This window comes from Delphinus delphis, chromosome 4 (assembly GCF_949987515.2).
Source record: "Delphinus delphis chromosome 4, mDelDel1.2, whole genome shotgun sequence".
NCBI classification, from domain to species: domain Eukaryota; kingdom Metazoa; phylum Chordata; class Mammalia; order Artiodactyla; family Delphinidae; genus Delphinus; species Delphinus delphis.
The window spans coordinates 60,346,617-60,361,806 of NC_082686.1; the positions used below are offsets into that span (position 1 = coordinate 60,346,617).

At 41.6% G+C, this 15,190-nt stretch overlaps 1 protein-coding gene across 20 annotated transcripts in view; it reads right to left on the minus strand.

Annotated features, from left to right (window-relative positions):
* ZBTB20 (zinc finger and BTB domain containing 20) overlaps window positions 1–15,190 on the minus strand; it is a 797,904-nt gene that overhangs the window by 33,206 nt on the left and 749,508 nt on the right. For 19 of the 20 annotated variants that reach the window (XM_060010675.1, XM_060010674.1, XM_060010669.1 and 16 more), the window contains 2 exons: window positions 10,628–10,791; window positions 10,065–10,252 (listed from right to left, as the gene is read on the minus strand). In XM_060010675.1, coding sequence (XP_059866658.1) covers window positions 10,065–10,252; window positions 10,628–10,638 — 199 coding nt within the window. In that variant the 5' untranslated portion in view covers window positions 10,639–10,791. Of the gene's footprint in view, window positions 1–10,064; window positions 10,253–10,627; window positions 10,792–15,190 lie in introns of those variants that run through there. The other variant, XR_009519244.1, reaches the window with a different exon arrangement.

Genomic DNA, 15,190 nt, shown 5'->3' on the forward strand with positions numbered 1-15,190 from the left:
ATAGCAGAGCGAAATAAGATTTCATTTAGTTGGTTCCAGAGCACCACCCTGAAGTAGGAGTAATTGCAGATACTGTGTGTCCAGGGGACCGTGGCCTTAGGGATGTGTTTAACCATCAAAGAGAACAATACAGACTAAATAAACAAATTAAAAATGCCCCATAAATAATGAACTTGATGTCTTGTGACAATGCAGGAGTACATGAGAACCATATATAAGCTTGTTATTAGCAACTACTTGAATTGCATCTATCATGAAAGAAAGTCACAGAATGTGGCATTTAAAAAAAATGGATTATGCTTTGAAATAACTTGTTTTAAAATTTTTTAGAAAAGTTAAAGGCTCAAAGTCTATAATATCTGTCCTCTACTTAATACTCAGAGATTACCGAGGCTTAGTGAACATTTGTGAAGTCATCCGAAGAGGATGTAACAATTTTTGCAAGACACTGATTCTTATTAGCTACAGGGAAGAGAAACCAATGTCGGGAAGAAGTAGAGAAAGAACTAATGTAATAAAATTACTGATTCTTTGGGCTTGGGTAGTGATTTCAAATTTCCTTTACATATATTTATCATCCTAATTGCCCTGTAAAATGAGAGATCTAATTTTCTCACCTTGCCTGTTTAATTGCAGAGTCTCCCTTAAAACTGGTTTTTATTCTTCAGTCTATAAATGGGCTTAGGGCTGCTGTATCGTAAAGATATTCACCACCCTGCTTTTGCATTACCTGTTCATTATTTCTTTTTAAAGTATTAAACTTAAAAAAAACTGGTTCATTACTGTTGGTGCTCCATTCATTCTGTGTGCTCCTGAACCCTTTTCTAAGGTGTCTGCGTGATGCATCGGACTCTGTTCTCTCGACAGCCTCTGGGAGGCTGCAGTACCCGCACTGCCTACCTTCTACCTTTCCTCTCCCTGCTGGTCTCTCTGCACTGTCCTGCTTTTCCTCCTATATATTAGACCATCTTTTCTTTCCCTCCTTTGCGGGTTCTTCATTTTCTTTCTCTTTCTTGTCACTCAATATAAATATTTCCCAAGGTTCTATTTTCTTTTTTTCTCTCAACAAAAATCTTCTTTGAATTTACTCCTACATTCATGGCTTAAAGTATGCCCCTCTTGGCCAAAGCATTTGCTAGCCCTAATTTCAAGTCATCCTGCTTTACTCCAGTACCCTATTTATAACTCAATGTTAGTTGTCTGCACAGGGTCTACCTCTGGTATCTCATACTCCGCATGGTACAAAACTGAATTGTATTCTGTTCCTCTCATTATTTCCTTTTCACCTTCTCTCTTTGATATCTTGGAATTATCTTTGATGATTTCCTCTCTCTTACCTAACACTCTGTCAGCTCCTGGAGCTGCCCACCCTCATCCACAACGTCTGTTGAACCTGGATCTTCCCCATCCCCCTGTCAACAGCCTCCTCAGGTTATCAATAATCTGAATAACTGACCAGGCTTCCTGGGCTCTGTCCTCTCCCTCGTCATCCCCTTCCACATCCAAGCATGTTCCACATCCCTGTTGCTAGATTAGATCTTCCCAAAGCAAAGTCCAGATCATGGCAACCCCTACTTAAAACTTTTCCACAGTTTTGCCCCAGAATACAAACACCTTATACCTTACCCTAATGCCTAACCTCCAGTGAAATTCTGTTCATCCTTCAAGAGACCTCAAATGGAACCTTTCCTGATAAACTGAACTGGATGTTAATGTTAACTGGATTATTATGTATTTTATGAACTTTCTAACTTCTATCTAAGATAATGGTGATTTGAGGGCATGTACTAAGTCTTAGAATTCTTGGTGGCAGGGTCTGTTTGTCTCCCACTTTCTACCCCTGCAGAACTCAGTGTAGTGCCAGACACCTAAGATATACTCTACACATGGTTGCCAAGCCAGTGAATCGAGTCAATCGATGCTCTTGTGCATCCGGGTAAACAGGGACGTAGCTTTAACCACCCTGCAGGGCAGTTGGTTGTGCATGTATCTGATCTTCTCCATGCGACTCTAAGTCTCTGAGCACAGGGCTCCAGTTCATAAAACTGCATCCTGTACAATACCTAGGCTTGGTCCTCTACACGGAAAGCATTCAGTAAACTGATGGATAAATAGTCCTGACTCCTTCTGGTTCAGAGAATGAACCAGACTCAATAACAGGCAGCACAGTATGGTGGGGATGGAGGGAGCAAGGTTCTGTTTTTGGCTCTTCCACTTACTGTGCTGAGAACCCTTTGGTATGACCCTTGTTCTCTTTGGGCCTAAGTTTCCCCATGTATATAATAATAGGTTTAAACCAGCTAAACTTTAATCTCTTTCAATGCTGATGAAAAGTTCTAACTGCACACATTCCTTAGAGAGAACAGTAGATGTAGGAGCAGAAGAAAAGCAAAAAAAAAAAAAAGGAAAAAAAAAGCAGACGTGCTTATTCAGCATGTGGCAATAAGAGGTTTCACTACAGTACCTGGTATGAAGTGATTGGTGGAAGGATCTGACTTGAAATTTCTAGAATCTTCATGCATACTCTCGATCAAATGATCCTTCTCTGAAGGCAGTAGTACATGTGTGTGTGTGTGTGTGTGTGTGTGTGTTTTTAAAGTCAGGACGTGAGAGGCCCTGACAGATATGGAGGAACACTAATTTCATATAACGAAATTTGCCACGAGTGAAGGAAGCACATATGAGACTATCACCAGCAGCTGCAGATAAGAATTAAAGATGTGCTTCAGCAAGACATGACATGGAAAGATGAAGAATAGAGCCCTGAAGGTCAGCAATCAGCCTTAGCAATTATACGTGGACAATCGTAAGCACATTCATGCAATATCTGGCAGAGTAACACGGCATGGTGTGACTCAAAGCAATGGGCCATGAGACCAGATTTCCAAGGGACCTGGGAGGATTTCATAAGAAGACTGATGGCTAGAATCTGGAGGGACCAGGAGTCAATGACAGAGTTCCAGCACGGCCCTTACAGGTGACTCTGTGGCTCCAGGAATGAACCTCTCAATAAGAAAAGTTATTTTGAACGATTCATCAATAAATTATCACTAGATTTTTCCTAATACTTTCCTACATCTACTGACCTCATGCAAAGAAAGGCACTTTTCCCATTAGAAAATAAGTGGTGTCTTGCTTTATTATTTATTTGGAAAGCAAATGTCTCTAAAGGGACATGTAGCTCAGCCCAGCTGACTTTTAGTGACAGGCAATGTTACCCAAATACAAACTGTCCTGTGAGTTTATATTAAAATGAGGCAAACCGTAAGAAGGTCTGAGTCTGGTAACTGAACGGCTCTCTTTTCTGAGAACACCATGCTTTTTTTTGTGCCTCTGTGGTTTTGCTTCTGTTCCTTCTGCCTGGAAGGCTGTTTCTTCCCTCTTCAGCTTTACACACACCTATTCCTTCCTAGTCCAGGTCTAATGTCACCTCCCCTGCGAAGCCCTTTCCACTGCTTCAGGAGGTTGGGAGCTTTTTGTGCATCATCAGACATTTTCATACCACATTTGTATGTCCCCTTTTACAGGTTTAAAAGTTGGGGAAAGTGTGTGGGAACACCATGAGTTCCTAAAGTGTGGGGACGGTATTTTGTTTGTATCTTCACCCCTGGTCCTAGCTGAGGTCTTGGCACAGACGCAGGGGTTCAACAGCATTTGATGCATGGCTAAATGGAGAAAGGCATGAGTGAACAAGGTTAAGAGTGACTTCCGGAAGTTACTGAGTCAAGTGGCTATGGAAGATGTCCAGTTACATTAGCATTGTAGGGAGAGGACAATTTTTATTAAAAAGAGAAACACTTTCATAAAAAGAGGTAGATTGTGACATGAAACTTCAAGACATATGATTTTTAAAAATAAATGTGTCCCCAGATATATTAAGTGGAAACTCTAGGAAATTAGAGCAAATAAAAAAAACTAACTGGCCTTCTAATGTATAAGTGTGGGATTTACACTGAAACCTCTAAATAAGAGGGTATCAAAGGTAATAAAAATAATTCTAAAGAGATTATGTATCAATTAACTCAGGAAAAGAAAGGTGACTTTTAAAGAGGGAAAGACAATCTTTAAAGAAATGAATCCACACTTAATAAGTAAGAGGTTTACTTGGTTAATGAAATAGCAGGAAAACAAGATTAAACTGTTAGCAATGAAAAGGTAAATATATAATTCTTTATAGGAAGTAGAATAAAGAGGAATGTGAGACACTCTGGGGACACTGAGAGCATTTAGTTACATCAAAGATGCTCTATTTACTGTTTAACTGATATGGAATCTATGAGAAAATTAATAGCAAGCCATAGGATAATAACTATCTGTAGTGGCTTATTTCATCCCATTTTGACTCTATTTCTTCTGCAAATTAGTGTGACCCCAAAGTGTTTTCAGGATTGTCCAACTTGTCCTAAATTCCATAAATAAACTCTTTCAGAGGATGCTGTTTTTTGTCATGTCTCTATTACAGTTCTTCACAGATGGACCATTTTTGTCCTTCCAAAGTCTAAGAATAACTCTTTCAGTTATCAAGACATACCAAAATCCAGTTCAGCTGCTCCTGTGGGATTCCAGTTAGCTTAGACACATCTGCTGAGATACATGCATTTGAATCCAAATGAAGCTTTTGTTTGATGATACATTTTGAACATTTATGGAGGTTTTTTTTGGGGCGAAAATGTTTTTCATTTTTTGGCACTCCAAACAGAGATCTTCAGTTATAAACACTGCCTTCTGAGCACCTCCAGCAGAAATCCAATCTTTTCATGCGAACAGGTGCCTCAGGAAGTTTTTGGAAGGTTTTACTCTGAATCAGCTTTCTGATTGGAAACTTTCTGAACGCGCAGTCGAATTTGCCAAAGAGACCTTCAAACTTGCTTGAGCGGTTTTCACTCATACAGACATGCATTCACACGTACAGACAGCCCAAGTAAAAGCAATCAGAGCCCTGTAAAACTGAAGTCTTTTTCTTAAAGGTTAGATACTACACACAACCAAGCTAAACAAAAGGAATACACAACAGAAGAGATAATGAAGAAATGACAAGTACAGAGGTTCAAATTCTCTATAAGCATGTTCCCCTTAAAGCTTGACCTGAGCTTTTAGACGACACATCCCTTCAGTAAAAATTCTATCTCACCCAGTTTCAAATAAACCTTCAAGTATTTGTGTTCTTAAACACTGTACCTTAGAATATTGCTACTAATCCTTTTTACTAACAAACTTGTTCAAACAGTTATTTTTGAAACACTTCCCTCTCTAACACAAATAGGTCAACCAGATTCAAATCTAAAGGAATTAAAAACACTGCTCTGTAAATCAGGGATTCTTTGGAAAAACCTCTATTTTACATGAGTCCCTACAACTTTTTTTTTCCAGTTTGAATATAAACTGAAAAGCTGTTACAGAGTAAGACAACTTTTTAAGCCTTAAGCCTGAAGAGTTATTACAGAGTAAAATCACTCCCCCACTGGGCATGCCCAGAATTCAGGGGGAAATCTGCTTTGAAGTTGTTCTGATGGCCCTGGACCAGATGCTCTAAGGTGGCCAGAAACCTCTGTCTACACCCACTTAGCAGATTTCTGGCTCTTTATCAGGGACTAAGGTTTATTTGCAGAAATGAATCATTTCCTTCAAAATATCCTTTACCCTATTTACATGCTTGCATATTCCTTCCATTTTCTTTTCCCCCTACAGCTTTACTAAGGGAATTAATTATCTAGAAGAACAGGAACATACAGTAAGTACATCTGAGATGCAGGATGAGACACAGTATGTCATCTATTAGGCCTGGCTAAGACCAGCAGCTGATGCTAAATGGGAAGGAACATGCACCAAATGTTTTTTAATCACAAAGTTAGTAATTAATTGCTCTTTAAAATACATTTTATGCTTCTTTCTGTCTGTGTACATGAAATGCACATTGATTACATGCCAAAAATTACAACATTATGGTTTAAATGTGACTGGCACGGAAGTCCGGAAATCAGAGTTAATGTTCCCACAGCAACTTTAATTCTGTCCGTGCGCACATGTAGAGCTCTAATCATCTTCCGTTCCAGGATAATACATATAGATGGTTTGGGAAGGGAAGCTAAAGACCCATATCCTCAACTGTAGTTACAGGAAAAAAACAAAGGATAAAAGCTGTGCTCCTTTCCACGTACGTGGATGAAAAACAATGTCCCCACGCCTGGTGTTGTGTAATCCGGGAATGAAAGAATCTGCTATAATGCTGGGACTCAAGGGGACAGTTTCTTTTGCTGTGGGAACCTGAACTTTGCATTTCCTGACTTTGGGGTAATTAAAATGTCAGCCTTAATGTGGCATTAATGGAGTTTGCCATAAAAAATCCTCTTTGTTTTGTTCTCTAAAAAAATTGCTTAAAAGTTCACACTGAACCAAGTGTACTGATATCTTCAGGCTTGGGGACTGAGGCAAAGGGGTGGGAGGGGGAAGGCCAATGAAGGTGGACGGCAAGAGAGAGCCAAGGAAGGACCTACCCAACTCCTCGACAGTGTTCAGCCCGGCAGGGTCATGCTGCCTACCGAGCTAAAGTTAAACCCACCCTCACAACAGTTTGGTAATGTGTAAAGGTTAAATTAAAAATAAATAAAAACTGCTAATGCGTAAGCGCATCTTGGCAAGGACACAAAAAATGAGATGATCTGATGAGGCCAGTGCAAAACCTGAGAAGGTAAGTAACCACGGATGTCAGCTTCCAACGAAACAAAGACATTGGACTTAGGTGGTTCTACAGCCCAAAGCAGGGACACTGCCAACGGGGGTGGGATGGGGGTGGAGAATCGCCTCTCCCTTCAGTGGGAGCCTTATTCGGGGGAAAACAAAATGGGAGCATCTTCCACATGTACATGACTGTGATGTGCTACGGCTTGGTATTTGTCAAGAAAGGTTTTCCCGCGGACAGCTTCGTCTGCTCTCCCGACTTGGTTTAGTCCTGTTAAGTGTTTAGAGGGAGAGCCTGGCTCGGCTCATCCTCAGCCTGTGCAGTGGGAACTGTTCTGTCAAACGCCTAGGGGTTTGGTACCCTTTGCGTTCCGAAACTCATCCTGATGCCTTCCGCTCCCATCCTCTGCGTTTGTTTACCATGAGATTGTTAGAAATGGTGACGAGGTGACAAGCTAAGGGGTGATGGGGGAATATTGCTAAAAGGTGATGGTAGTGGGTGCACTGAAAAGCAGCACACATTTCAGTAGCGGTATTAACCTCATCATTTCACCGAGGAAAGCGTTTCTCAGCCATATTCCCTCTTGCTTTGACTTTTACTGGGATCTTCTGCTGAATTTGAAGTGGCTCGTAGGTTAAATAGCCAACTGAGAATTTAAGGGGTTGGACTTGTTCTCTTTGCTCCAATACACGGCCTGTGTGCTTCAGATGCAACAACGCCATGGCTTGCCCACCCTGATCAGTTCATATGCAGAGCTGACTTCTCTTCCGTGGGGATGCTTACCCATTGTGTTCTATAACCTCGTCACCAATATGAGTAGCTGAACATTTTCAAGATGCCTGTTTCGAGCCAGGAATGCCATCTCCAGGCTCAGAACTGAGAATGCAGGCTGCTCACAGTGAGGGCAAATCCACAGACATCCCCCTCTCCCCCTCCCCGTGTCTGAACGAGGTAACTACTAAGCACGGCATTCATCTATCTGTAAATTGGGAAGAATTATAATGACTGATGGGGAATGGACAATAAGGCATGACTAAGAATGATTTTGCTCAACACATAACAAATAAAAAGGTGCTGTAAAAATTCAGGCACTTGTGAAAGCTTGGAACACCACATACTGGTGGAATGTTTCCGAAGTTAAAGATACTAGCAAGTCAAGGGCACTATTTTTAAATGCTCCAAATCTGTTAGTTCTAAATAGACACTGAATATTTTACCTTAAAGAAATTAGGCTTTTAAATTAATCTACGGTAAGAGTGACATTTGAAAGTAAAAAAAAAAAAAAAAAAAAAAAAAAAAAAAAATCCTCTTGAATGCAAGAAGAGCATCCAAAAATCTTAACAGCTTAAAATAAACCTCTTTCCTGTCTTCTCTCAAGCAAACTCCAAATGGACAGATTTCTGTGAATCTTTCCTCAAAACAATTTTCTTCTAAGTGTAGGCTCAAATCAGGACAAACTACAATCCAAATATATTTGGGGAAAAGTATAATCAATTTAAACAACAGGTTGGCGCAGAGAAGACTTATACATCTTAATGGCAAAATCAGAAGGACTTTCTGAACAGCTGGAGATTAGGCTTCTCCTCCCTATTTGTTCTCCTTCCAACTGTATTCAGACCTTACTGAGCTTGGATCCACTGGCTTCCTCAGGGTCACCAAGGGGCTGTGCCTTGTACATATTCCAAGCTAACGCCAAGGCCTAGTCAGATGATGCTTATGGTAAAGTATAGTACACAGAGCCCAGTGCTCTTTCTATTCAGCAAAACATTCATTTTATTGTAATGGGATTTCTGGGCTAAGGCCATTCTATGTAATCTTCCCCATAAGCTGTGGCAGAAAGCCAGGCATTGGAGGTCTGCATGCAGGAGCTCCAGGTCCTTCTCCACAGGAGCAGGCTACCTTCCTGGTAGGTAGGGACAGTACGCACATGTCTATGGGCACCGTGCCACGCTATTTTCCAGTTCTTCCTGTAATTACTGTTAGGCTGGAGACTGCCAGGCAAGAAGGCCAAGGATGTTACCATTTTGATGGTCCACTGAACACAGTCCCTGCTTCTGACCCCCAAGTTTCTGTATAGAAGCAGCAGCTTTGTACAACTTACATGGGCTGCAGAGACTTGGAGCCTGTTATTTCTCATTTCGTTTTCTAGTGACAGCCGGAGTGTGGTCTCAGCTCAGTCACGAGTAGAAAAAGGCTCCTTCACCCAAACCCCAACCCCTTGGTCATGTCCCTTTATCCAGGGACTATTATGATGAAGAAAGTAGGGAATGGAATGTCCCAGGCTCATTCACCTCTCACCCTTTTTGCGGAGTTACGTTTGCTTTGTCAGAAAAATAACGACAGGAGATTTAGAATCTCATTTCCTAATTAATAATTTTTGCTTTGTGGACAGGATAAATGGAGTCCTTTTTTGAAAATAAAACTTTCTTGGTCTTATCTTAATCCAAAGATGAATACGCCAGCTTTCTGCCTGACATCCACTGTGGAGATCAGTTCTGAATAGTTGTCGGGTATCTCCAAGACTAAAAGGAATATTCTTTCCGATTGGACTCCAAGTGATTCCATTCCTTTCCATTGTCAACACATGTGTTTCTTTCTCTCTGAAGTATTCAGTTACGTTTCAGAAAATACCTCCTAAACGTGATTTATCATCTTTCTTAAAATAGAATTTGAAGAAGTGACGACTCTCAGATTAGTGGGAAGACAGCAAAAACAAACAGCAACGGAGTGATTTCAGTAGTGACAATCTCATTAAGCTGCCCGTTTCCAAATTTAGCCCATAGGCAGTTTTTTTAATTAAAAAATATTTTTAACCTAAATTCTTATTGGCTACGTGAAGTCTGGGTGGCTTCTGAATTCTTGGAAGCCATTCTCTTTTCTTCTGTAAATTTATGCTGTCCTTTAACCACTTCAAAATAAATTAAAAACTGGAAAGACAGAAATTCAGCCAAGCTACAATAACTAATGCAAAGCTGACTTGTGTTATGTAATCTCAAAATGGAAGTTTCCTTTTGAGGTCCATATTTGGTTGTTCAATTTTGTCATGGTGGAAGTACCATTATCCAGATCATGGGGACAAAAGAATAATTAGAAAACAGCAACACGGCTTCTGTGTTTGAGTCAATGTTATGAAAGAGAATGTGATGGATGTAATTAATCAGCCTCTTGAGGCCAAATGGCTGGTCACCTGGGTTTGAAATACACTCTAGCTTTGAAAATATAGATGTTGGCTGACTCAAAATGGTGGCAAGTTACCTTTGGCTACTTTAGAAGACCAAACGGAAACAGCTTGCTCTGAATGCAAAAAAGCCCGAACCCGGGGGAGAAGCCTGCTCCCAGCACCGCGAAGACACCATCACCTTAGTGGTGTAAGTGGTGTACTCACAATCAGATGACCCGGTGTGAGCGTGAGAGTTTGTCAGTGAATGTGTTGAGTGGATGAGGGCTGGGCCTGGGGACAAAACAGCTTCAAAGTTCAGGCAGGGAAGGCCCGGCTTGGCGCTGGATCCACCCGGCTGAGTAATCTCATTCTCCTCAGATGCCTTCTGGTTTTCAGCTGTCTTGGGTTTCTTCCTGAAAATAAACAAAGGGCCCTTTGAAGGAACTGACTGCATATTTGGGAAAAGGCATTTTTAGAATCTGTTAAAGATAACTTGATTTTTTTTTTTTTCTGAGGGGGGATGGGAGGGAGTCCAGTATGTCCCTTGTTTTAAAACAAGCTGATTCTTGTTTTTTTCCCTCCAGTAATGGCCTAACTGGGAACACATGAAAGCATATGGGCCAAGCAAACAGCACCACATTTGGACTCTGTTGGCTGCATAAAAAGACCCTGTCCCAGAACTTCAGACAGCTTGAGCTACGTATGGCTGACATTATCCAAGAAAGCATCCTTTTTTCCCCCCTTAAGAGTTTTAACATGGTCTGGAAAAATACTAGTGGAGGTTTTACCGTTCTAGCATTTGTCAGGAAGCTTAGAGACAGGACCCGTGGAGTAATGGGAGGAGCACTGGACTGGGAGTCTGGAGACTTGAGCTATGGTACTAGCTGTGCCTCTAACTTGCTGTGTGGCCTTGGGCACCTCACTTCACCTCTCTGGGCTTCAGTTTCCTCATCTGTAAAATAAAGGGCTTGGATTAGAAGGCCTTAAAGGTTCCTTCCAGTTTTCAGTTTCTAGTCATGGAACACATTATGTAACAGTCAACTTTCTTGCTGTTATTAGATTTTATTTTAGATCAACACATAATTTCAAATCACGATCTAAATTTGCAGGTTGTACAGATGAGAGGGGTAGTGATGAAAGGATTTGTTAAAGCAGCAAATGAAAAGTGAAAAGAAGAGCTTAGACTCCAGTAGGTAAAGAAGGAAGGTGTCACACAGAGATCCTCTATTCCAACTCTTTACCCACGTGAAGCTTAAGATTCCCTTTGTTTTTTGATTTAGTACATGATCCTGGAGTACAGGAGTGTGATTGTGTGTTTGGGACTGTGTGTTTGAAAAGAGATGGGTGAAGGGAATTAGAAAGTAATTGTCACTAATTGTTTGGGACCAGGAATAAGAAGTAAAACAGCTCAGCCATCAGTCAGCTCCTCTCCCTAGAACCATGCAACTGATGTAAATGAATAAATACTTAGCTTATGCTGCACGCACCCCAGGCCCTAGTCAAACCCAGCTGGATTATTTGTCATATCCTGAACATCCCCCCCCAATTTTCTTGGTTCTGTGCCTTTTTTATCATCATGTGTATGGTGAACAGAAAGAGTATTTTCTTTCATTTTTTTGGTAGGAGAATATGTGTGGTACAGAATTTGTTGTAAGTAGGTCTGTTCCCATGTTTCCCTTGTTTCTCTAAGCATGGCAATGGACTTGTTATACAGAATTTTTGTATTGAAATTTGCTGTACTGGGTAGTTAAATCTGCCCTTGCAGAATATGGTATTATGATTAGCATGCTGTGTTTCTGGTCCAACAGGTTGTGAAATCAAATCTGCTTTTCCAGAGGGCAGGAGGCAGAGATGGCATGGTAAAGATGAAAATAGAAGGAGAGCTTTCAGACATATTTTTCAGGATGGAGGAAGCCAGTACAAAAGCAACAAATTGGATTCCTTTACCCACCCTTTGTTGAATGGGTGACTAAGGAACAAACCCCCAAATCTTGAGGGTCTACATGGACCTTCAAGGAGCTTGTTTCTGGTTTTCAGTGTAGGGAAGTATCCGAGATCAAAGTTTCCAAAACCCAACTCATTTTTTTCCCATGGAAACCAACGCTTCCTCTACGGTCCCTATTTCTATCACAGCTGTCTGTCACCAGGTTTGCCACCGGGTTGGAAACCTCAGGGTCATACACCTTCCTCTGCCTTAAAGCCAGTTTGTCAAGTCCTGACAATTGTGCTTCCTTCATATTTTGCGCATCTATATTTCCATTGCTATCACCGTAACACCTTTTATTCAGACTGTTGTTTACTTTCTGACTCCCATCCTCCTTGACTTCTCTACTCCCACAGCTTTGATTCACTAAATCTGAGATGACCACATTAGGCTGACAGTCAAGGTGAATTCCATGTCTATGAGACTGTAAACTCTCTGAGGGTGAAAAGAATGTCATAGCTATTTTTGAATTCCCTGTGTTCACCCATTCGTTCCTTCTTCCTTCCCTCCCACTATTCATTTATTCATGTATTCATTTCACAAATACTTATGTGCTTATGATGTGCCAGCATAGGCTAGGAAATAAAACAAGCCTGGTTTCTGCCCTCCCAGATTTGCTGTCTAGTGTATACCGTTAAGCGGAGTTGCTTAGACAAAGCTGTCATTCAATATAGGTGTGTTGATGGAATGAAATTGAGTTGAAATTAAAGTATATTTTGAAAATAGTTATAGTCTGAATCCCAATTAAGTTTCCTATTCTTTATGCAGCAGGGAAATCTACATCGACTGGCTGCTTTTCCTTTGAATCCATGAAGTGCATTTGATAAGAGTAGGACCACTTTGCCCGCTGAAGCTAGGCTGGTCCTCATGAATCATTTAAATATCGGGATGAAACACTGACAGACATCACTTAACGGAAAAAAAAAAATTATTTCTGATACTCATCAACAAGGCCTAGGCTAGTTTCAGATGTGTGCTTCAGGAAATTAAGGAAGCCCTCTTTCAAACATGAGTACGTGGTCAACCCACCAACATTACTCTTTTATTTTTAACTTTGCAAAAGTTAACTTTAACAAAAGTATTGTTCTTTATATCGATGGCCTTGCTTCCTTCCCTAGATTTGATCCTGCTTTCTAACTGACATCTTGCATCATATTCTCCTGTTTGTTGTCTCAAGGGTCACCTCTGGAGAACATTCAGAGCACAGAGGCACTGAAACCACTTCTACAAACAGAAAATACTGAAAACTCAACCTTTGGGCTCAGCCCTTCATTTGCCTAATATCACTTTACTTGTCCTTAGACCACTGGGCCGTTTCCCAACTGCACAGATAACAGAGAGACACTCATTGTCCTTAGAAACAATTCATTTTCCATCTCACTCTCTAGTAGTTCTCTTGTACTCCTTTTTCCAGACCTGAGAAACACTAAAACGTGGCAGCAATCTACATCTAGACATGCACAGGTGCAGTTATTTTGACCCTTTTATTTTATTTTGCAGTTATTTTTGCAGTTAATATTTTATTAAGGAGGAAAAAGCAAGTCCTGTAGTAATTAATTGAAAATACCTTCTTTGGCTGTGTAAAAGAATTATATAAGCACAGCACATCTGAGGGCAAGTCTCTCCAAGCCTCGGTGGCTGTGCACTATTCCCTGGAGCCTGTAGAGGGCAGCAGCACACCGGCGGACTCCAGGCAGCATGTCAGGCAAACTCCCCACCACACCAGAACCTTCCTTCTGGTCACCATGCCAAAGGTTGGTTTGCCAAGCTCTGGCCGGCCGCTTAGCCTCTTTTCTCCCTCTCTCTCCTCTCCCTCTCCCTCTCTCTCCCTCTCCCTCTCTCTCCCTCTCCCTCCCTCCCTCCCTCCCTCAATGTTAAAATTATACACTCTGATGAAGTCGCCCCTCAACCGGAAAATGAAAGCTCCAGTGAAAAATTAGGCGAGCCAACGACAACAAAGAAAGAAAATGGGAGAAAGGAGAAAGGGGGCTGGTGAGGGGGAAGGATTTAAGAACAAGAAAAGGGCAGATGTTTCGTAAATACATGCAAAGCAAAACTGGGTGTACGCGAACACTTCCGCAGAGAAACAGACCAATCACTGTGCACTTCCTCCCGCCGCACGGGTGGAGCTCTGCATTCAAAAAAAGTGTGGCCGCAGGCACCTGCGTTTCAACGGTCAGTTCTGACATTCTATCTCCCAATTGTCCAAAGAGAACAAACACATTTTCATCTCCCCACTACAGACATTTCTGTTACAGAAGAAGGCTGCTTCAAGAACTGGGAAGGCGATTTAAGGTGACGGGAGGCTGAGTTAGCCGGCAGGACCTACTGGTTTTTAACTCCCCTTGTGCTGGCCCTGGCAACAAGTTTTGGGCTGAAACATAGCAGTGAGTAAGGCTGTGGAAGATGCTGGCTCTTTCCTTGCTAAGACCGTATTTTATGTGTCAAGAAATATACATGAAAACATACGGAGGAGATGGTAGGCATTCAGCATGTTAAATGCACGGAAATTAACTAGGTCGGTGGCATTTGATGTATAGATTTCACACTTCTTTGCACATATTGCACACATGCAGTGATGGCAATGCTTTCGGCAACATATGGAAAATAAATATTTTATCTGTGTGAGCTCTCATCAGTCTCCGGGGGCTGCTGAGGGAAGAGTGTTCTCTTCTGTCCCCCTCTCCCAATTTTCTCTCTTCGCTGGGCTCCCACCCTCTCCTGCACATTAACATGCCTTCCACTTATCAGCCTGGTTGGATGGAAGAGGATTAGTCAGAACGTCTTTTTGATAAATACTCAGTCACTGGATCACGACAATTTTGACAATGATGACCTTGCTCATCAACTCCTTCCCCCACCCCAATCGTTTTGGCGTGGTAACTATTTCTTTGCTCTCCTTCCCAATAATACATGCAAGAGGCTTAGTAGAGTGTTTGGGAAGAGGGGCAAAGGGGAGGTGGTAACAAACCACCCCAGTGGGGGTTGGTAGTAGAACTGAGCTCTACCATCAGTAGCTGTGCACCCTAGGCAGATTCCTCTGCTTCTCTGGGCCTCAGTTTCCTCATCTGTAAAATGGAAATAATAATACCTTCTAGGGCTGATGTGAGGATTAAATGAGACACTTCCTGTCAAGTGATTGGCATGGCGCTGGCACACGGTCAGTGCCCCATGAGGGCAGCTCTTTCACAGACAGCATCAGTTCTGCGGTTTTCATCATTTCACCTAGAAGGAGGCACTTCCTTTATCTTTTTTAATATCTAGCTTTGGGCAGGGGCAAATGGATTGTAATTGCAGCAAAGGCAGAAAGAACGCTAGGATAAGCAAACTCTTCAACACTTTGATTTTACCGTATTACCCCCCGACA